The 24,362-nt window shown below is 43.3% G+C and overlaps 1 protein-coding gene across 1 annotated transcript; it reads left to right on the plus strand.

The window, feature by feature from the left end:
* Window positions 1-255: 255 nt before the first annotated feature.
* LOC119579188 lies at window positions 256-18,496 on the plus strand. Its single transcript, XM_037926884.1, has 5 exons — window positions 256-1,646; window positions 13,924-14,453; window positions 14,703-14,889; window positions 16,218-16,405; window positions 17,756-18,496. Exons 1-5 carry the CDS (start codon window positions 1,514-1,516, stop codon window positions 17,879-17,881), a joined length of 1,164 nt encoding a protein of 387 aa, XP_037782812.1. The 5' UTR covers window positions 256-1,513; the 3' UTR covers window positions 17,882-18,496.
* Window positions 18,497-24,362: the final 5,866 nt, after the last annotated feature.

Consider the following 24,362-nt stretch of genomic DNA (forward strand, 5'->3'; position numbering starts at 1 on the left):
AGCGCTTCGCATTTAGATTCATTTGCCAATTAAAGATTGGCTGATATGTGGTCAAGATTTTTTCCTCTACTTTTTTTCAGTTTTATAACGCGGTCTCTCTTATTTCATACTTAACTGCTAGTTTATTTAGTCACTTTTTTGTCTGTCTTACGAACGATAATGTATTTTCAGAACGTGAATAATCAGGTATTCTTAAGTACAGGTGAGAGGTTTAGCTGCGCTGTGAGAAGCCATTAGATTTATATCAAGTGCCGTTCTTTGCGTAAGTGTGTGCATGGTTTAACCGCGTTGGTAACACATCGTTTTTGAGGAGAAATGTGCTCTGAGTTATGTCTTGGCTTGGGATTGCTCTGTGTATTTGACGTATCACACAGGTAACGATAGGTTATTGTAGTGTGACTGAAAGTGACTGTTTGCATAACATTTGCCTGTCCCCCGTGACTGCTGCGTGTCGCTCGTAAATAGCCCTTGTGCGTGTTTCCGTGTTATATATGAATGTAAAACAAAGCGTCAAGATTACCCATTACTTTTCGATGGCAAAAAAATCCTCTGGGGCTTTTAAGCCAAGCTAGATGATCGATCCTTAGCGTTTTGCCGAGCGGAGGGATCGCAGGAGGGGGCGGAGGCGGTTAGGATCCTTAGAAGTCGGAGATTAAGGTAACAATGCAGGTCAGTGGCATGACCTGAGGTCAGGCGAGGTCATAGCCCGGTGTCGTCATATCGCCCGAGGGTTCGAGGTTGCTGGCGGGACGGACCCGGCACATGAGGCCTGTGATTGGTCGACAGCGAGCACATAAAGCCTGTGATTGGTTGATTTTGGACGAACGTGACTTGTGATTGGACGGCAGGATTATGTACTGTCACGTGACCAATGGGTGCTTGCGTCGTTTATGTCAAGATTTTGTCCCGTTGAACTTCGTCGCCTTTCCTAAAATCATCGTCCACTTCGGATTTGATTTTCACGTGGCGAACAGAGATCGCCCATAGACTACTCGAAAAAAAAACCTTCACCGTACCTTTAAACCCCTAACCCTAACCGCCCCAAAACATTGAGAAGCCGCCCCTCAATAACAAACAAACAAGCACCCCACCCTAAACACAAACACACAGACCCAACCCGAACGCCACACGCTCGAGCGTCCCTCCCGAGAGAGCGTCGCAGCTGACCCTCCGAGCGAAATGCAGAGGGACAGGTGAGCGGCGCTGGGTGGCGGCGGCGCGGGCGTGAGGGTCAGTAGCCAGCCCGCAGTCGTAGCATTAAGCGGGTCGTCTCCCTGCGAAGTATCTCCGGCGTCTTAGAGAGAGATCGAGAGAGACGGGAATTAAGATAAAGAGAGACATAGAGGGAGTGCGGAAAAGAGACGGACATTTTTGTTTTTGTTTTTTATTTTTTATTCTTTTTGTTTTACCGGAACATTGAAGCAGGAAAGTTGCAAGGCAATCTGACCATTTAAGAACTCTTGTTTCGTGTGTGATTTTTTCGTTGGTATTTTATACTTTGGAGAAAAGGACGATGGCGGCGCGACTCAAGCAAGGGGGACACGAGAGCTTCCTCAACAAACTGCTGCTTCTGCGAGAACAGGAAGTCCTCAATCTGTCCAAGAAATTGCACAACCAGGCGGCCATCGACTCGGATGTCAGCTCAGGTAAGGAAAAGTGGTTTTGCATCTCGTATAATCTGTAGAGGTCTCTGCGGATTTAGAAACGTAGTTTGATCTTGAATTTAGAATCTTATAGGTATGCGAACTTGTCAAAACACGATTTCGGAATTAAAAAAAAAATAGAATCAAGGCGTTCGAACTTAAGAAGCTTCGAACTTTTATCTCGAACCTAAACCGTTTTTTTCAAAGCACTTCCCTGTTTTTCGTTAATTAAACTTAATTTCTCGTATTTCTGTTCTTAATAGGAGAGGTGTATTGTAATAAATCATTTCTTGAAAGCATCCTCGACTTGCATTGTGAAGGGTCATGACCTCACGTGACCCCTTGTTACACGCTTGGGGGAGGGGGGGGGTGAGGTCAAGCCGATTTCGGAATCTGAAGCCTCCTGCTTGCAGCCTGCTGGCGTTCAAGCATTTTCTGGATATTGTATTGTTTTTTGTAATTGCTGGCTGTATAAGTAGATAATGGCGAACCAGTAGTAATACTAAAGTAACAGTATTATTTTTTGGAAGACATGTAGTTGCAAATTTACGAATCAAAGGATGGAGCTTAATATTTGCAGACCGAAATATATGTATATATAAGTGTATATATACATATAAATATATAACATTCGAGCCATGTCAAGGAAAAGGCGAAGATGCTGCCCAGGGTATAGGTAAAATTTTGATTAGCCGTCTTTAAAACGGAAAATTAATATATGCAAATGATAGAGCAAATAAATCTAAGAAACTTATCTTCTATGTACTTCCGTCGCAACTCAAAAATAAGTTATTAGACACGCAAGTGCCACAGAGCCTCAAACGATTTACCCTGCCCAGTGTAGCATTTTGTGGAAGTAATGCGAATCTATGGTCTTTGCGCCGTAGATTTCTGGGGATAATATTGTTTTCACTCTCTCTCTCTCTCTCTCTCTCTCTCTCTCTCTCTCTCTCTCTCTCTCTCTCTCTCTCTCTCTCTCTCTCTCTCTCTCTCTCTCTTCCTTTCTCTCCCCCCTCCCTTTCCCCTTTTTCCTCCTCCTCTCTTCCTCTTCTCTATCCTTTCCATTTCTCTCCCCCTTTTCCCTTTCCCCTCCCTTCTTCCCTTTTATCTATTTCCCAATCTAATCCCCCCCCTTTCCTTCTCCTTTTCTCTTTCTCTCAATCTCACTCCCCCTCCCCACCCGCTCCCATCCCTCTCACTCCCTTTCCCTTCCCTACCCCCTTCCCCCTTGCCCCCCCCCCCGCTGATCAAACAGCCCCGCCTGAAGGCAGCGTTTAAGTCTCCGATAAACGTTTTTGATGCGATTAGAATGAGCGAGAGAGAGGGAGAGAGAAAAAGGGAGAAGGGGGAGGGAGAGAGAGACAGGGAGTGGGGGGGGATGGAGAGAGAGAAAGGGAGAGGGGAGAGAGAGAGAGAAAGGGAGACGGGGAGAGAGAGAGAGGAAAGGGAGAGGGGAGAGAGAGAGAGGAGGAAAGGAGAGAGGGGAGAAAGGGGGAGGGAGAGAAAGAGGGAGAGGGGGGGGAAAGAGAGAAAGGGAGAGGGGGAGAGAGAGAGGAGAAAGGGGGAGGGGGGGAGAAAGAGAGAGAAAAGGGGAGAGAAAGAGAGAGAGAAAAAAAAAGGGGGAGAGAAAGAGAGAGAGAAAGGGGAGAGAGAGGAGAAAAAGGGGTGGAGAAAAAAAGAAGGGGAGAAGGAAGGGAAGAGAGACAGAGAGAGAGAAAAAAGGGAAGAGAGACAGAGAGAGAGAGAAAGGGAGAGAGAGAGAGAAAAGAGCAGAGAGAGAGAAAAGGGGGGGGGGGGGAGAGGAGAGAAAGAGAAAGGTGCGAGGAAAAACAAGGGGGGAAGAAAGAAGGGAAAGAAAAGGGGGGGGGAGAGAGAGGAAAAGTAGCAGAAGTGAGAGGAAAAGGGTGAAGAAGAGAGAAAATGCACAAAGGGAGAGAGAGGAAAAGGGGAGAGAGGAGAAAGTAAAAGTGGAATGAAAAGAGGAAAGGTTTGAAAAGAGAGAGAAAAATGGGGAGATAACAAGAAAAAGGGGGGAGAGAGGCAATAATAAATAAAAGGTGATTATAAGAGAGAAAGAATAAGGATGTGAGAAGAAAAAGATAATAGGGGGGAGAAAAGACAGCAATTTGAAGGAGATGGAGAAAAAAGAAAGATGAGAGAGAGAGCAAAAGAAGAGAATTAACAAGGATGGTAGAAGTAAGGAAATGAGAGGATTGAACTGTCATCGAAGTCACTAGTATAGGTCGGTAAAATTAAATTACGGCCCATGTTAGCCGCTACATAAATTGTGTATCATGGCAATTTTTTGTTTTTTTTTTTTCTTCTCATCTTGTCTCGTGACCATTTATATTCTTAACAGTGATAGTATAATGGTATGATAACAAGAAAGGATTTAAGCGCCAATAATAAATATAATTTTACATATCGAAAGATCGGTGATTATCGGAATGGCGTGGTGTTGACAGCCAATTGAAGATAGGAAGTCTATAAGGATCGATTATAATTTCAAATCAAGTAATCTAACGATAATTTTGATTTGATCATTTCTCATATCATTATTATTGTGATACTATATTACTCTGCTTTATGTTAACATCATTATTAGAGTATTATTATTCTTTTATTATTATTTTATGTTATCGTATTAATTCATAGTCCACTTACAATCAACAGTTTGTAATTTGTTATTTTATTTGTCGCCGTTTTCAACGATAAATAATTAATTTCCCATTTAAGCTTTTTTCGTGAATGCGCTTGGACAGGATTCAAAGCGATTGAGAGATAGTAATTTAATCATGACAATTGTTTCATTACTATAACTGCTGTTCTATAGTGCTGCTGTATACGCTATGCTGCTTTTGCTACACACTACTATTATTATTTTATTATATATTATATTATTTTAAATTTTATTGAATAATTACAGTCCCCTTACTATAGTTTGTCTTTGTCATATATATTTCTGTTTAAAAGATAACTATTATCACCATCTTAATTTTTCTCTTAATTACGCTATTACCTTAGTGACAGGATTTTTTCAAAGCGAAAGGAATTGAGAGATCAGAATTAACGTTCGGCCGCGACATGACCCACAATGGCTGGAAAACAACCAATTGCCTGTGGTTTTCAGGGTGTTAGCGACTGGGTTTTGCTGATTGAGCTTTTGGAGCAATGGATCAGTCTGGGGAGTGGCCTTGTGAAGGGGAATTGAAGTCGATCCGAAAATTATGGACGCGGGAGATTGTTTTATAAGTGTTTAGGGTTCACTGGTTTTGTGAATATGGGAACCTACGTGGTTGGTGGGGGAATAGGGGAATGGGGGAGGGGGGAGACAAAAGGGAGAGAGGGAGAGGGAAAGAGACGGAGAGAGAAGGGAGGGGAAGGAAGAGAGGGAGAGGGAGATGGAGAAGGAGAGAGTGCGATGAAGAGGGAAAAAGCGATAAAAGGTAAAGAGAGAGAAAAAACAGCAAAGTAAAGCTAGGCTATTACGAGAAAGAGAAATTACGAAAGAGAAAAAAATAGGTATTCCATATCCGTGAATGACCACCGGGGACCCATCGCCCCGCCCCCACGCCCCGCCCAGGCCCCAGTGCCAGAAAATAACGACGCACTGGAGAGAGCCCGAGGGAATGGGGGGGGGGGCATGGAGAGGTTGTTGTTCATTTGTTTGAGTTTTTTGTTTGTGTTTACTTTAGTTTTCCTTTTTTTCTTTTCGTCTTTTCGTTTTATTTATTTTGTGCCCGAGGACACAATTTTGCTTTTTTATACTTTATCTTTTTTTGAATTTAATATTTATGTATATATTTACGTTTTACTTAATTTTTTTTTTGTTATTATTTATTTATTTATGGATCATTTAATATGTATATATATATATTATATATATATATATATGTGTGTGTGTGTGTGTGTGTGTGCGTGCGTGTGTGTGTGTGTGGTGTGTGTGTGTGTGTGTGTGTGTGTGTGTGTGTATGTGTGTGTATGTATATATGTATGAACCGTATTCATATTGACAAATGTAGAAAAGGTATGAATGAGAATGAATGTCTTCACAATACAAGAGATGTATTTGAGCGGTTTCGTATTTGACCGGTTTCGACTGCGTCTTCGCCAGAAATACGCGTATTTCTGGCGAAGACGCATTCGAAACCGCTCAAATACATCTCTTGTATTGTGAAGACATTCATTCTCATTCATACCTTTTCTACGTATGTATGTATGTATGTAATGTGGCGCCTGTTTTGAAAGATGAAAATGTAGGTAAAGCTTCCCAAGAGAGGACTCTAGGGCCGGAAATCCGAGGAGTCGGCCAATCACAGCGCTTATCATTAAAAGCGTAAGTCCGTCTATTCCTTCCGGCCTTTTGCGTTCCCTGATTTATCGCGCGGCCCCCTCGGAGGGCGGGCGCTCCGTGAGTCATGGCTCCCCCGCCCGCCCTCCCTCCCTCCCTCCCCTCCCTCCCTCCCTCCCTCCCTCCCTCCCCCCCCCTCCTTCCCTCCCTCCCTCCCTCCCTCCCTTCCCTCCCTGCCCCTTCCCTCCTGCCCTTCGCCCTCTCCTCTCCCTCCTTTCTCCCTCTCCTCACACCCTGTCACCCTCCCCTCCCCTCCCCCTCTCTTGATCACTAGCTAATGGCGGTCAAGTGTCCCCTCCATGTGCGTGCGTGCGTATGTGTGTATGTTTGTGCGAGTGTCTATGAGTGTGTGTTTATGTACGTTTTTGTCGTGTATCGACCGTGGGCGGTGGAGGAGGAGGGGAAGAGGGAGGTGATGGTGGAGAAAGGGGAGAAGGGAGGAGGTGGAGAAGGGGAGGAGGAATGGGCGCAGCGGCGACCCTGCCTGCCCCCTTACCTGCCCCCCCCCCTCCCGGGCCACCTGCGCCCCCGGCCCCGCCTGGCTCGGCCGCCGTCCCTCTCGGGCGCGCAGTGTCACGCGGCCGCTGCGGGGGAAGCGTCGCTCGCCGCCGCGTCCTCGAGTTGGCGACAGGACTGCAGGATCGTAGGACTCCTCGCCCCGCCTGCCTTCCCGCCGCCGCTCCGTGGGATCTGTCTTCCCGGTGTTCCCGTACGCCCCCGCCTCCTTTCCACCTCCTACCCTCCCCCCCATCCTCCTCCTCCTCCTCCTCCTCCTCCTCCTCCTCCGCCCCCCTCTCCTCCAGCAGTTCGGATATTCTTAATCTCCGCGCATCGTGAAAGTCTCCACTTGAGATAAGGTACGAGCGTCTTGTGGTGGTGTTAATTAGCGTTGCTTCGTGGAATCGTAGCTCGAGGCTTTTTTTTCTCTCTGTCTATCTTTCTCACTCTCTCTCGCTTTCTCCCTCACCCCCTCTCTTTCTCTCCTTCTCTTACTCCCCCCACTCCCTCTCTCCCTCTCCCTCTCTCCCCTCCATCTGTATGTGTGTGTCCGTCCCAGTCTAATATTGTTTATCTATCTCTGCTTCTCTCTGGAAAGGTCATTGCAATGCAAGAGGCATGCACGTGGGGAGGAAATGCAACAGCGCCTTCCCTCTGCCCCCTTCCCCTCCTCCCCCTCCCCCTCCCCTTGCCTTGCCCTCCTTACCTATCCTGTTGTATTACCTATTCCTCCTCCTCTATCCACCCTTCCTTTACACATTTCCTCTCCCTCCGCTTCCCTCCGCTCTCTCTCTCCCTCTTTTTGCTACTTCCCTTCCCCTCGTTTATCTCCTCCCCTGTCTTCACCCCCTAGCGTGAATTTTACATTAGTAGGAGACAATTGTTAGAAACACCCTTTAAGCTACAACCCTTACTGAGGGGGGGGGGAGATAATTTAACACACACACACACACACATACACATACACTCATACATTCACTCACTCATTCTCACTCTCACTCTCACTCTGAAAGATGCACTCTCACTTACTGCCATTCAGAGATTCACACTCGCACGCACTTACTCTCACTCTCTCACTTTCCATTCACTCGTCCACTCACTCGCCCGCTCACTGTCAAGCACGTGTCCAGTCACATTCACTCTCACTCACTCTCAGTCACACGCTCGCTCTTACTCATACACACGCATACTGTGCTGGTAATCGCCTCTCGTGTAATGAATTAAATATGCATGAGGAAAGGGGGGGCGGGTGGGGGGGAGGGAAGTGGGAGGAAGAGATAGAGGACGAAGGGGAAGAGTAAAAGGAGGAGGAGGAGGAGAAGGGGAAGACGAAGGGGAAGTGGGGGAAGATGAGGAGGAAGAGGGAAAAGACGAGGGGGAAGAGGGAGGAAGTGAGGAGGAAGAGAAAGAAGATGAGGAATAGGAAGAAATGGAGATGGAAGAGGAAGAATTGGAAAATGACTTGGGAGAAGGAGGAAGAGGAAGAGGAAGAAGAAGAGGACGAGGGGTTGCGCCACCAATCCCCTCCCCCTCCCTCCCCCTCTCCCCTTCCACGTTTCCAACAACAAAACCAGCGGGACGGGGGGGGGGGGGGGGGGGCAAAGCATGTGTTCGGGAGATCGACAGCAGTCGAGGTCGAGGTTGAGAGTCGAAGCTAAAACTCGAGGTCGAGGTTGAGAGTCGAAGCTAAAACTCGAGGTCGAGGTTGAGAGTCGAAGCTAAAACTCGAGGTCGAGGTTGAGAGTCGAAGCTAACACTCGAGGTCGAGGTTGAGAGTCGAAGCTAACACTCGAGGTCGAGGTTGAGAGTCGAAGCTAACACTCGAGGTCGAGGTTGAGAGTCGAACCCGTGACGCCCTCGACGTGCTCCGCCCCTTGGTCCTCAAACAGCACCTCCCTCACGCAAATCCAAGCCAGATTTGACGCTTGATCGGAACGACCCCAACGCCACTCTCCGCGCGCTCCTCGACGGCGCTTCAGGAACCTCTCGCCCGGCGGTCAGCGGGACGGGGGGGGGGGGGGGCAGACCATTCATGTCATTATGGCCTTTCTTGTCAGTTCATTTGTGTTATGAATAGTATTACTAATATATTTTATTGCTTTTTTATTGTTATTGTTATTATTATTATTATTTTTATTTTTTTTGGGGGGGTTATTAAATTGTTGATATCATTATTGATATTATCACTATCATTTTTATCATCATCATCATCAGCAACAGCATTATCATTTTTATTGTTGTTGTTGTTAGCCTAATATTGTTCATGTTGATAAAATTATTAATGGTAATGCTATTGCTGTTAGTGTTGTTATCGTCTTTATTATCTTTATTATTGTTGTTGCCACCATTTTATTAGCATCAGTATTAGCACTAGGCCTGTATTACCATTTAGTATTTATTATTATCACCATGTGAGATTTGCCTGTGTGCCACGTTCCTCTTTATGTACACATTCGCTCATAGGACTGTGCATGCGCGTGTGCAAATAGATATGCATATGTAATTTCTTTCATGTGTTCTCCCCCGCGCGGTGCCCCTTGGCGGACAGTATGCATTAATTATCCATGATTAGACACAATCCAATCGCGGATATTCTATTCACAATGATCTGTTTTAACGGTGGATATTTATACAATCATACCCCCGTTACGCTCAGCGCCGAGATAGATGCACACCGTCCACTTTCCTCCCCAATTAATATCGACTCGATTGAATCATGCATGAGGGGCAGCGACGCGGGAGGCGACGAAAAGGCGCAAGCACGTGGCCGCGCAGAATGAGGCCCGGAATAAAGCATTGCGCTGTGATTAACCGTGACAAGTGGACCCGCATTGCTCAAAAAAAAGACAAGAAAAATATAAGTGGAACACCCATAAACATGTTGATGTAGTTAGGCCCGCGTACATACACGCACAAGAGCTTGGTTTACATGTACACTCGCACACTTACAGAAGTATACGTACACAAGCATACGTACCCACTAATATACCTTTAGAAGATGGACAATTCAGGACATACGAGCGCGCACATACCCACGCACGAAGGCACACGGGCGAACACGCAACCTTAACCAAGCAAATATATATATATATATATATATATATATATTATATTTTATATTATATTATACGATACTGTAATATATATATATATATATATAGATAATATATAGATATTATATATATAATATCTTTATTATATAGATATATTATATATTATATTACTAGTATACTAGATATAGATGATACATATATCTCCATTAATTGATGATATATGATTATATATAGATATAAATAGAGTATTTGAATAGTGATTAAAATATATTATATTAATATATTTGATATTTATTATTAATTTAAGATATTTATATTTATGAATTTATATTATAATTTTATATTATATACTTATATTTATAATTAGTATTTTATATATTGTATATCTAATATTTAAATATATATATTTAAGTATTTATATATATTAATTTATATATATTATATATAGATATTATAATTAATATATACTTATATATATATATATTTATATATATATTTAACACCTGAATAATATTTAAAAGGTACATAACTACTCTATAGATCAAGAAACCTAAGCGATTGGAAGAAAAAATATTGATAATTATAATCCTATATTTTATTAATAGATATTATATATATATAAATATATGTATATATAATATATAAATATATATAATATATAAATATATATATATATATATTATATATATATATATATATAATATAAATATATATATATATATATATATATAATATATATATATAATATTATAAATATATATATATATATATATATATATATATATATATATATATATATAATATATTATATATTAAACAGTCAAGTGTAAACAAAAAAGTCTAAAGAGGAAATGTCGTATTTAATGACATCGGAATCTGTGAAGGAATTCTGAACCGGAATTTGTTTGTTCTGCAAATGTGATTAACGCTGGCGGTATTTGCGGCTGAGACTGCGCTCTGGGTCGAGCTGGCTTGACATTCGCTCTCGCAATTCCCCTTGCGTGTCTATCAACCCACCCATCCATCTATCCACCCATTCATCCACCCACCCACCCACTCACTCACTCACTCACTCATCTATCACCACTATCATCCACACCACCACCACTCCCATTCACCCACTCATCCACCCTTTCCACCCCCCCCCCCCCGCCCCCAGTCCCGTGGGTGCCCGGGCGAGCGGCGCATCTCCGCAGATATCGCCTCGGGATTCACTTTTTTCTCCATTTTTATGAACTGCAGGCGAGTCGTTCGAATAAAGGAGTGGCCTCGCTCTCCTGCGTACACCGCGGCGGAGCGAAGGCCTGTGCACGCTTCACCCAAGAACAAAAGGAAGGATCACGAACTATAATCAGAGAGGAAAAAAAAGTATAATGATAACGCATTTGATGAAAAATACACGCTTGCATATGCAAAAACATATGTGCACGCACGGACACACACACACACACATACACACACACACACACACACACACACACACACACACACACACACACACACACACACACACACAAAACACACAAAATCTCCCCCCCCCCAGTCCTCCCCCCTCCTCCATGTACACTTCTCACACTCCCCCCCCCCCCTCCAAGCACGTGGCCGTTCCCAGGCGAAGTCACATGAAAAATGCATCGCTAGCAGGACCCCCCCCCCCCCTTCCTGTGACCCTACTTGGATGACCCTCTCCTTTGCCCTCCCCCCCCTTTTTCTAACTCGCCTGTTCTTGTTTTTTATTCCTTTTCCAATTACTATTCCTGTTCCTCTGTCTCCTCTTTTCTTCTCTTCGCCCCTCCTCTTCCTCCTCTTCAACTCCTCGTCTTTGGCTCTTTTCTCGCCCCCTTCCTCTTTCTTTTTCTTCTCCTACCTTCTCTCCGATATCTTTCTTTCCTTCGCACTCTCCTATTTTCCTTCCTCTTCATCTCTCCCTTTTCCCCTTTCTTTCCCCCTCCCAATCCTTCCCGCTTCTCCAGTTCACCCTCCTCTCCCCCCCTCTCTACCCCCTTAACCCCTTCCCCTCCACCTTCTCTCCCTCTCTTTACTCCCATCTTTCCCTTCCCCCATCCTCTCCTCCCTTTCCTCCTTCCCTCTCTCCTCCCCAGTTCCTCTTCCCCCTTCCCCTTCCTCCCTCCTTCCCCTTCCTCCCCCTTCCCCTTCCTCCCCCTTCCCCTCCCTCTTCACTCCCTCCTTCCTCCCCCCCCCCCATGAAGCGCGGGCGGCGGCGATCGCGGGTCACGGATCAATGCACGGGGTAATCGTCGCGGCCGCGTTGCTTAGCGTCGAGTGGACACTCATCGCTCAAACACTCCTCTCTCTCTCTCTCTCTCTCTCTCTCTCTCTCTCTCTCTCTCTCTCTCTCTCTCTCTCTCTCTCTTTATGGTTTATGGCCTCTTGATTCGTTCCTTAATTTTCTTTTTCACTTCCTTCTCGTCATCGCAGCGTTTCTTTTTCACACTTATTTCCCATTTCCCCATATCTTATCCCTCTCCTTGCCTGGCGATTTCCTTTCTCTTCTCTTCCGTAGTTTCGACTTTCCGTTTCCCTATCTTTCCCTTCCCTTTCCCTATCTTTCCCTTCCCTTTCCCTATCTTTCCCTTCCCTTCTTCTCTTTCTCTCTCTTCCCTTTCCTTCCCCAGTCTCTCCTTTTCCATATCCTGTCTCCCGTTTCCCCAACTTCCCCTTCCCGTCCACTGTTTCTTCCTTTTTTAACATTTCCCCTCTGCCCTCCCATCCCCCTCCCTCCTATCACCCTCTCCCCTCCACCACATCGTTATAAATATCCCCCGTGACTGAAATCGATCTTTTTGCATTCGTGGATTCGGACACGTTGTGTGAATTTACCGCGTTCGGGGAGTGAATGCGCGTGCGGCCGGATTCACGTGCGTTCGCGTTCGTGGATATAATCGCATTCATGGGCGTCCACGCGCGATAATGGCAAGGTACACGCCTTTTTGCATAAAAAAATTTACCTGTAATTATACTTAAAACACAAGTATTATATTCTTCAGGTAAACTGGCTTGGATAACGTTGAATTATTTGAGTCAACAATTTAAGAAACTTTGTAAAAAGTTTTTAAAAATGTATAGACTAATTTTAACTTTATTCAGAGTCATATGACTATTATAAATGAAATTACGGGTTATGTGTTGATTAAGAAAAGATAGGAAATCAAGTGATTGTTCATTTTTTTATGAATTTAAAAAAAAATTGCAATACTGTATGTACAGAGTATATATATGCGTGTGCATGTGTGTGTGTGTGTATCTATCTGTTGTATGTCTCTCACTCTGACTATGTATACATGCGTGTGTGTATGCAGACAAACAATTTCAGGTGTTCATGCTGCAATACAATTGACAGATACAGTATATATGTCTCATTAATAGTTCATTACTCACCTAAAGCTTGCATGATTAAGCAGTGGACGAAAAAAAAACAAAAAACATCAGTTTCCGAAGAAGTAAAAGAGTAAAGAAAACGGGAGTAAAATGTCTCGTCAACAGGTAAAGCACGGTAGTAGTTTCCTTTTGTTATTTAAAAAAAATAATAAAATCATAAATAAATAAATGAACACACGGCACCTTTGTTCAAATGTATAATTTCTGCAATTAATTCGGGACAAAACTATTTTCACGCGAAATCTATTTCAACATTTCCGTGAAAAAAGAAAGTGTCTGCAAATGTATTACAATAATTAGCAATTTGCATACATTATTACCTTATATATATATATATGACAAAAGTAATAACAGCAGTCATTGCAAGAAAACATTTTCAAAAGCGGGAAAAAATATATATAGTTATATACAGTTCTTAATAACAACGATCCTTTTTCGTGTGACAAGAACTTCGCGCGTTGTATATACGAGTAAATATGTCATTTTTAATTGGCTTAGTGTGCGGCAGCGCGGGAGAAACAGCTCGATAGAAGCTTAATTGATCCCGTTCCAGTAATCACTAGCTGGCAACTGTGCATTTTTTTTAAGAACAGGGGTGACTTTTTTCGATGTTTCTTTTTTTTTATACATTCATAAGGTATTTTTAATACGACGGAAAAGGTATGAATATTATTTATTTATTTTTTATTTTTTGTTCATTTGTTACGAGTAGCATGTTCTTCAGATATATTAAAAATAGATAGATAGGTATAGATAGATAGATAGATAGGCAGATAGATATAAGTATGGAAATTATGGACCCACCTTTTTACTCGTACATTTTTGCTTTGTTATAAAGATACATGTTAATTTCACTGCAATGTAGCTATAGCTTGGAATAATGAAGGCTAGCCCTGGTAGGACCTAAGGGGGCGCCCCCGAGGCACCGTCTTCCTCGTCGTCTGCCGCGGTGCTCTAACCCCCTGCCCCCTCCCCCCAGGCATCAGCGAGGGGAGTCTGGGCAGCCCTGAGTCCCGCGCCCTCTCCCTCTCCCCCCCTCCCGCCTCCTCCCCCGACCAGAGCGCCGACCCCCGACTCCACTCGCCGACCTCCGACAAGGCGGAGTCGCTGGCCAGCCCTCGAGGCCACCACGACCCCCTGGACGACCCCGGCGCGCAGGAGGCGGGCCACGAGGACGACCAGTACCCCCACCCTGACCCCCACCCGCACCCGCACATACACCTGCGGAACGACCTGCTGCGGCCCGGGGTCAAGGAGGAGAGCCACAACCCCTACGGCCTCCTCAGCGACGACGACGACGACCACCGACGACTCCAGCGGCAACGACTCGACCTCGACGAGGCTCACCCCCTGAGCCGGCAGCTAAACTTCGATCAGGAACGGCGGCTGGACGACCTGGGCCTCGAGCAGGACCCTCGCTCACTCTCGGGGCAGCTTCTCGAAAGGTACGACCAGTTGCGTCGACGACCAGACGACCATTGGAGCCCCGACGGATTACAAAACGACCAGGTAGCGTGTTTTATTTCGTTAAAAAACGTTTTGGTTTGTCCTAAAAATCTACAATTCCCATTTTCTAAAAGCTATAACAGAAAACGATAGCGAGGTAGACTAAAGTGATAATCGAATCATAAGTTTGACCCCTCTAATTTCTCTCGTCCCAAGACACAAAGCCCATACCAAGCCAAGGTCCGACCAAGGCTTTAGACTTTGTGAAGACCTAGATTAGACCTTGGTGAAAGCCCTGATCCTCTCCCGCAGGACCTGAGCAGAAGCGAGAGCCTTCCCGACGACGACGACGACGACGAGGAGGGTCGCGGAGACATGAACTCGAGCGGCTTCCAGCACCAGCAGCAGATGGCTCTGGCGGCGCGGGCGGTGCTGGGCTCGCTGGCGGCGCCCGCGCTCGCGCCCGCCATGCTGCCCTTCCCGCCCGTCACGCCCGAAAGTAGGTACCCGCCGGACTTGCTCGGTTAATCGTCCTTTCATTCAGTCTGTCGGGACCTTTAAGATTTTTTTTCTTGTTTATTACACATACACACGCATATGCATGCACACACACACACACACACACACACACACACACACACACACACACACACACACACACACACACACACACGCACGCACACACATACACACACATACACACACATACACACGCACACGCATGTACACACATACACGCACACGCATGCACACACATAGACACGCACACCCATGCACACACACACACACGCATGCACACACACACACGCACACGCATGCACACACACACACGCACACGCAACACACACACACACACACACACACACACACACACACACACACACACACACGCACACACACACAAACAAACACACACACACACAGACGGACAGCCAGAGTGGCAGACAGCCATGTCGACAGACAAACCGAAAAACGCCAGGTTGACAGACACCGAATAAGGTAACGACCATCATTAAAGCACATTCCCGGATTATTCTTGTCATATGCATATTTTTCATTATTCATGCTGAGTGTGCGCGTCCGAGTCAGCATTGAAAGAAATGTACCTTTTTATTGCACCCGCATTCCGTGGCGCCGTCGCCTCCGATGGAAGAACCGACTCACTGCCTTTGTCTGCTCACTCTTTCTCTTTTTTCCTTGTCTGATTCTTGTTTTTACTTTGATGGTCATTTTTTAGATTTCTCTCTTGTTCTTTTTTTTATTATTATTATCTATGCCATTCTTCTTCACTCTCTCTCTCTCTCCTCTCTCTCTCTCTCTCTCTCTCTCTCTCTCTCTCTCTCTCTCTCTCTCTCTCTCTCTCTCCTCCTCTCTCTCTCTCTCTCTCTCTCTCTCTCTCTCTCTCTCTCTCTCTCTCTCTCTCTCTCCTCTCTCTCTCTCTCTCTCTCTCTCTCTCTCTCTCTCTCTCCTCTCTCCCCTCTCTCCCCTCTCTCTCTCTCTCCATCCCCTCTTCTGCCTCTCCAATGAAAGTAAACAACAACTCCACATAACCTCCCTCCCTCCCCCCCCCACCATCTCACCCCTCCGCCTCCCCTTCCCCCCCCACCATCTCACCCCTCCGCCTCCCCTTCCCCTCCGCCTCCCTCCCCCCCCACCATCTCACCCCTCCGCCTCCCCTCCCCCCCCACCAACTCACCCCTCCGCCTCCCCTTCCCCTCCGCCTCCCCTCCCCCCCCACCATTCACCCCTCCGCCTCCCCTTCCATCCACCATTCACCCCTCCGCCTCCCCTTCCCCCCACCATTCACCCCTCCGCCTCCCCCCGCAGAACAGCTGATGAGCAACGGGTCGAACCTGCTGGTGCGCGCCCTGGCCACGTCCGCGCCCCGACGCCCGCGCGGGGAGAAGAAGCCCATCCCGGACACGCTCAAGGACGAGAAGTACTACGAGCGCAGGAAAAGGAACAACCTCGCGGCCAAGAAGTCCAGGGACGCCAGGAAGCAGCGGGAGGATCAGGTGAGGGAGGGGGAGGAGGGTGGAGGATAAGGGGAGAGGGAGGAGGATAAGGGGAGAGGGAGGAGGATAAGGGGAGAGGAGAGGGTGGAGGATAAGGGGAGAGGGAGGAGGATAAGGGGAGAAAGGAGAGGGGAGAGGGTGCAGGATAAAGGGAGAGGGGAGGATAAGGGGAGAGGGGAGAGTGGAGGATAAGGTGGGGAAAGGGAAAGGGCGCGGGGGGGGGGGGGTTAGAAGAGGGAAAGGGTGGAGGGTTGGTGGGTGAGGTGAGGGGGAAAGGGGTTAGGGTGGAGGAGAGGGGATAGGTGGAAGGTGGGGTTGGCGTAGGGGGGGAGGGGGTAAGGGCTTGGAGGATGTGGGGTGGGCGTAGGGGGGAGGGGTAGGTGAGGGTATAAAGGGGCGGAGGATGGGGTGGGGATGAAGGATGAGGGAGTGTTGGAGGTATGAGGGAGAGGTGCTAATGAGAAGGAGGACGAAGGAGGAAGGGGGGATGGGATGGTGGGAGGAAGGAAGGAGAGAATAGGAAGGAGGGTGAAGCTCGGACGAAGGGGCGAGGAGGAGGAGGGGCGAGGAGGAGGGGGGGGTGAGGAGATGTCGTAGGGAATGGGGGAGGGGCGAGGAGGGGGGGGGGGAGGTTAGGATGCGATTATTCTCGGGGCAATGGGGGGGGGAGGGTGCGATTAAGAGCAAAAATAGGCTTAAACTCGTCCCCGCTGAGACAGGGTTATGTCCTTTATTCATTCGATCTGTCAGTGTGTCTTGTATTATCTGCCGCACTTTCTCAATTTAGGGATTTTCTAATAATAAATTCTCTAGAGTACTCCCATCATTTCCACTCGTCACGATTCGAAGTTACGTAAACAACGCACGCAGTTGCCTTAGTCATGTGGGGGATTTTAACGCACGCGTTGTAACTGGTCATTAACCTCGTATTAAGTAACACAAGGATTGGGAGTTACGTCACGGACGGCGTGGTTGGCACTGCAGTTCTGTGATGACTGTGTCATCGTGAGGTGTGTCGGTAAGATGCGTGTGTGTGTGTGTGTGTGTGTGTGTGTGTGTGTGTGTGTGTGTGTGTGTGTGTGTGTGTGTGTGTGTGTGTGTGTGTGTGTGTGTTTATGTTTATGTTTATATATGTATGTATAGATGGATAGATAGACATGTATCTATATACATATATATATATATATATATATATATATATATATATATATATATATATATATGAACAGATAGATATATCAAGATCATTCATAAATACATTTAGTAACGCCAATCGAAAAGCAAACCTCCGGCGCCAGGATATGGCAGGCACCTAACATTTCCTCCCCCTCCCCCCCCCCCCCCCCGCAGGTAGCGATGCGAGCGTCTTACCTGGAGAAGGAGAACGCCATCTTGAGAGCCCAGGTCGCCACCCTCAGAGACGAGGCCTCCTCCCTCAGACATCTCCTCCTGCAGAAGAAGGGCAAACAGCAGTAAACGAAGAGGACAAAGGCCTTTTTTTTGGGGGGGTAATTTTTTTGCGAATTTATGACGTTTCTCGGTATTTTGTTTTTTGCCGTTTGTTCTTTCTCTCTTTTGTCTTCCTGTCTCCATATCTCCGTCTTACATTCCTCTTTTCCTCTCTACCTCATTTTGTCTCATTATTTTCTGCCTTTATTCTTTTATGTACAAAACGAAAATCTTTCGCCGAATCGTCCGTCCACCTTTTCTCCGTCTCCCGTTTTCTATTTGCTTTTCCACTTTTGGAACAGCGGATACTACTGTAAACTAGTAGATATCCAGGGATACCGATGTATAACGTAAAGCAGCCGTGTTTAGTATTAAGGGGCACGGATGAAACTAATGCACGTGTGGAGAGCTATTTTTGCGAACACAGTGTGGCCAAATCACAGTAAGCTTTTAAGAGGGGGTTGGGGGGTGAATTTCGTGGTGTTGATAAATTTTTTTTTTTTTTTTTTTTTTATCACTCCGTCACGGCTCTGGGTCAGGCAGTTTATGGCTAACAGATTTCTTCCCTGTGGCTTAGGTGCTTGTCCTTTCATTCCCTCTTTAAAAAGTGACAAACCAGAGAAATAAAATTATATAAAAAAATAAAACAAGAAAAATAAAATGAAATATGTAAAAAGCCAAAAGACATTTTTATAGACATCTATACCATTAGCCTAGCAGTGACGGGTGCATATGGATATAAATATTAATATATAAAAGCAGTGAAAAACCTGGATATTCTACACCAAAAAAGAATAATAGTACCCATTTGTTAGTGGTAAGTTTTCTGTGATATAAACCAGCGATCTTGTAATGAAAGATTGCTGGTGTAGGAAATTTAAATGCATTTTTCGTTGGTTTTCTATGATGGTGGTTTTGCGTGTGTGTTGAAGCTACATTACCCTTATCCATGTCAGTTTGTTTAGCAGGGGAAAGGAAACTTGTACGTTATGGTAGTATATTGAAGAAAAAGACTGCTGTTAATTTTGCAAGTTTGTGTATTTCTGTTTGTGTTATTAAAATTGTTTAGATATATACCTCTGTTTAATGATAATGAAGATCTCAGTATGGAATGAATTTGTGTTGAGAAAAGAATATTCTGAAGATTTTTTTTCGTCTTGTACAAAGAATTGCTCAATGATTCTGTTTATTTGTCTTGTTTTGTTTTCTTTTCTTTAGCGTGTGTGTCTTATTCCTCAGTTTTCAATTTCGCTCAAATGGATTGTGATATAATTTACTTCATATTCTCCTATTACATTAAGTTGTTTAGTTATTACTAATTACCGTATTATTTACGAAAACGTGTACTTATTTATATTGATATTCACACAATTATGGATTGGCTTATCATCACTCTCCCTTCCTTCCTGTGGACAAGTGACTAGCACGAAGCGTGGTGTGTTGTTTTGAAAGCACGAGACGAAACGAAGAAGAATGTCTTTAGAACATTCGAGAATGGAACCATGACCTCTCCGATATTGCTACATTATATATAGATAAATATTTAGATATATATTTATAATAATGATGTGGACTGGGTTGCTCCTCCCTCCTCCTTCTCTCCTCCTCCTGCTTTTACTTCTCCTATCCCTTCTCCTCCTCCTCCTCCTCCTCCTCCTCTTTCTCCTCCTCCTCCTCCTCCTCCTCCTCCTCCTCCTCCTCCTCCTCCTCCCCTCCTCCTCCTCCTCCTCCTCCTCCTCCTCCTCCTCCTCCTCCTCCTCCTCCTCCTCCCCCCCCCTCCTCCTCCTCCCCCTTCCTCCTCCTCCTCCTCCCCCTTCCTCCTCCTCCTCCCCCTTCCTCCTCCTCCTCCTCCTCCTCCTCCTCCGGGGCCGCCCCCACACCCAAGTACACACCAGCCATTGCTCATAAGGCTTGTACCTCATAGTTCTTAAGAATTTTTTTTCTATCTCTGTCTCCCGATTCTTAACCAGAAATAAGCAAAAGGAAAGAAGTGAAATGAATAAAATCATTTTGTTCCATGTATAAATTAATATATAAGTCCCGATTTCCTTTTCTAGAATTGATGCAAAGATGGTTTGAGTTATCGGCAGACGAGCGAAAATATATATTTAAAAAGAAGTGTGATAAAACTTTTTTTCAGAAGCACAGTGTGAGACAATTGTTCCATAAATGGCGTGTGGTTTTTTGCACTTTTGTATTTGATATACGAAGGATGGAAAATAGATTGAAAAAAGGAATTAAAAATGTGTAATTCCTTGTCAAAGTTTTTCTGTAGTTTAGGGAAAAAAACTACAGATCTAATGAAAACTTTGTGGTTTATAGTTTGATAATATATTAAATTTTTACGATTTGTTGGTTTTCTTGTCCCGAGATGTTAAGAGAATAACTAAAATCATTTCTGTGCAGGTGTTTTTTCTACCAACAGTATGAAATGTGAAAATTTAAGTAAACACATTAAAGCGCAGGTTTAAAAGATTATATTGCAGTCATGAAAACTGATAGAGGATGATACTGAACCGTATGACCTAATAAGTTTACAGTATAAAAGATCTTTCTTTGTTAACTACAAACTCAAACGTCAAAATGCGCTTTCACGAATCATGCTGATCACTAAGAAAGAAAAATATGTATAGACCTACATACTTTTTTTAAAATTAAAGAAGCCGTCAAAACTGAACAAGGTAAATGAGCTGCGTCCATCCTCTTAAAAAGGAGAAAAAAAAGCTTTAGATTGAATGAATTCGATCTTTTTTAAGTTCCAGAAGAAAACGAAAAGAAACCTTTCCTAACAGGAGTCACTCAGTCCCCGTTTTCTATGTCCGGAGCCCAGACTATTTCAAAATCAGTTCTCGTATATCTTCTTCCTCTGCTATTTGGTGACTCGTACAAGGAGGAAATGGAAGATTGGGACATGTAGGCCACTCGGCGGGCGTCCGGATTAGCATATAGGAATTACTTATCATGACCGCAGGAAGAAAAAGAAACATTATTTTCTTCCGCTGAGTCACCCTGGGAAGCGACACTATCATGAAGGTCGTACATATCCATGCTTTTTTTCTCTCTCTCTCGTTTTTCACACTTTCACGACCTTAAGATTCTTGTGGCATGTGCTTCCTCTCTGTGCTTTCGTGTTTTTTTTTTACGGTTATTTATTTTCCATTCTTTAGTATCATTACTTTCGTTCTTTCCTTTCTGCGTAGCATTTCATTGTGTATTGTTGGGTCGGTCCTCGCCTTCCCTCGCTTGTGCTTCCCTTTCCTTTCCTGGCGCGGCCTCTCGTGCTTGCAGTTTCCTCACACTTTCTCTGTCTGTCCGTCACACATGTATATGTATGTATGTATGTATGAATATGTATACATACATACAGATTAATAGATAGACTGAGTGACTGATTCATTGATAGATATATAGATAGATATTCATATATATATATATATATATATAATATAATATATATATATATATATATATAATATATATATATATATATGTGTGTGTGAGATTAACTTTCCTTACACAGTATGAAATATTTCTTTATTACAGTTTTTTACAGTTTCCACTGCTACACGCACACACACCACCACACACCACACACACACCCACACACACACACACACACACACACACACACACACACACACACACACACACCACACTACATACACACATACATACATACATACATACATACATGCACACATATAGGTGTGTGTGTGTCTACCCTGTATATGTATATGTATATGTATATGTATATATATATATATATATATATATATGTATATATATATACAATATATATATATTACTATATATATATATACATTATATAATATATACATATATATATATATATATATATGTATATATATATATATATATATTATTATACATTATATTATATATATATATATATATAATCATATATATAATATCCTTTTATATATATTATCATATATATATTTTTATATATATATATATATTAATATTATATTATATATATATATATATATATTTATCGATATATATATATTTATATCTATATATATTTTTATATTTATATAATTATTATATTATATTTTTTTATATCTATATTTTATTATATATTATATATCTTTTATATATATGTATAATTTTATATTTTGTATATATATTTTTTATAGATATTTTTTATATTATATATATATATTATATATATTATTCATTATAGTATTTTTTATATATATATATATATATATATTATATAATTATATATGTTATATATTTTTTCCCCATGTATATAATATTGTATCTATTTTGTTATTATATATATGTATTATTATTATTATATATATTATATATATTCTATCTATATATATATATTATATATTATATACAGGGTAACACACACACAACCCCCTATATGGTGCCTTAGTTGGTATGTATGTATGTTGTATGTATGTGTGTTGTGTGTGTGGGGGTGTGTGTGTGTGTGTGTGTGTGTGTGTGTGTGTGTGTGTGTGTGTGTGTGTGTGTGTGTGTGTGTGTGTGTGTGTGTGTGTGTGTGCGTGTATGCAGGGGAAACTGTAATAACTGTAATAAAAGAAATATTCATACTCGTGTAAGGAAAGTTATCTCACACACACATATATATATATATATATATATATATATATATATATATATATATATATATATATATATATATATATATATATATGAATATCTATCTATATATCTATCAATGAATCAGTCACTCAGTCTATCTATTAATCTGTATGTATGTATACATATTCATACATACATACATACATATACATGTGTGACGGACAGACAGAGAAAGTGTGAGGAACCTGCAAGCACGAGAGGCCGCGACAGGAAAGGAAAGGGAAGCACAAGCGAGGGAAGGCGAGGACCGACCCAACATACACAATGAAATGCTACGCAGAAAGGAAGAACGAAAGTAATGATACTAAAGAATGGAAAATAAATAACCGTAAAAAAAAAACACGAAAGCACAGAGAGGAAGCACATGCCACAAGAATCTTAAGGTCGTGAAAGTGTGAAAAACGAGAGAGAGAGAAAAAAAGCATGGATATGTACGACCTTCATGATAGTGTCGCTTCCCAGGTGACTCAGCGAAGAAAATAATGTTTCTTTTTCTTCCTGCGGTCATGATAAGTAATTCCTATATGCTAATCCGGACGCCCGCCGAGTGGCCTACATGTCCCAATCTTCCATTTCCTCCTTGTACGAGTCACCAAATAGCAGAGGAAGAAGATATACGAGAACTGATTTTGAAATAGTCTGGGCTCCGGACATAGAAAACGGGGACTGAGTGACTCCTGTTAGGAAAGGTTTCTTTTCGTTTTCTTCTGGAACTTAAAAAAGATCGAATTCATTCATCTAAGCTTTTTTTCTCCTTTTTAAGAGGATGACGCAGCTCATTTACCTTGTTCAGTTTTGACGGCTTCTTTAATTTTAAAAAAAGTATGTAGGTCTATACATATTTTTCTTTCTTAGTGATTAGCATGATTCGTGAAAGCGCATTTTGACGTTTGAGTTTGTAGTTAACAAAGAAAGATCTTTTATACTGTATACTTATTAGGTCATACGGTTCAGTATCATCCTCTATCACTTTTCATGACTGCAATATAATCTTTTAAACCTGCGCTTTAATGTGTTTACTTAAATTTTCACATTCATACTGTTGGTAGGAAAAACACCTGCACAGAATGATTTTAGTTATTCTCTTAACATCTCGGGACAAGAAAACCAACAAATCGTAAAATTTAATATATTATCAAACTATAACCACAAGTTTTCATTAGATCTGTAGTTTTTTTCCCTCACTACAGAAAAACTTTGACAAGGAATTCACATTTTTAATTCCTTTTTTCAATCTATTTCCATCCTTCGTATATCAATACAAAAGTGCAAAAACCACACGCCATTTTGGAACAATTGTCTCACACTGTGCTTCAGAAAAAAGTTTTATCACACTTCTTTTTAATATATATTTTCGCTCGTCTGCCGATAACTCAAACCATCTTTGTATCAATTCTAGAAAAGGAAATCGGGACTTACATATTAATTTATACATGGAACAAAATGATTTTATTCATTTCATTTCTTTCCTTTTGCTTATTTCTGGTTAAGAATCGGGAGACAGAGATAGAAAAAAAATTATTATTAAGAACTATGAGGTACAAGCCTTATGAGCAATGGCTGGTGTGTACTTGGGTGTGGGGGCGGCCCCGCGGAGGATGAGGAGGAGGAGAGGGAGGAGAGGAGGAGGAGGAGGAGGAGGAGGAGGAGAGGAGGAGGAGGAGGAGGAAGGGGGAGGAGGAGGAGGAAGGGGGGAGGAGGAAGGATGAGGGGGAGGAGGAAGGGGGGAGGAAGGAGGAGGGGAGGAGGAGAGGAGGAGGAGAGGAGGAGGAGGAAGAGGAGGAGAGAGGAGGAGGAGGGGAGAGGAGGAGGAGCGAGGAGAGAGGGAGGAGGAGAAAGAGGAGGAAGAAGAGGAGAGGAGGGA

Source organism: Penaeus monodon, chromosome 12 (genome assembly GCF_015228065.2).
Source record: "Penaeus monodon isolate SGIC_2016 chromosome 12, NSTDA_Pmon_1, whole genome shotgun sequence".
NCBI lineage: Eukaryota > Metazoa > Arthropoda > Malacostraca > Decapoda > Penaeidae > Penaeus > Penaeus monodon.

Excerpts from the sequence above, each read along its gene's own strand:
- LOC119579188 (XM_037926884.1), top strand. The coding sequence starts at position 1,514 with ATGGCGGCGCGACTCAAGCAAGGGGGACACGAGAGCTTCCTCAACAAA. Across the intron at positions 1,647-13,923 it reads CGACTCGGATGTCAGCTCAG|GCATCAGCGAGGGGAGTCTG; the intron begins GTAAGGAAAAGT and ends CCCTCCCCCCAG. Across the intron at positions 14,454-14,702 it reads ACGGATTACAAAACGACCAG|GACCTGAGCAGAAGCGAGAG; the intron begins GTAGCGTGTTTT and ends CCTCTCCCGCAG.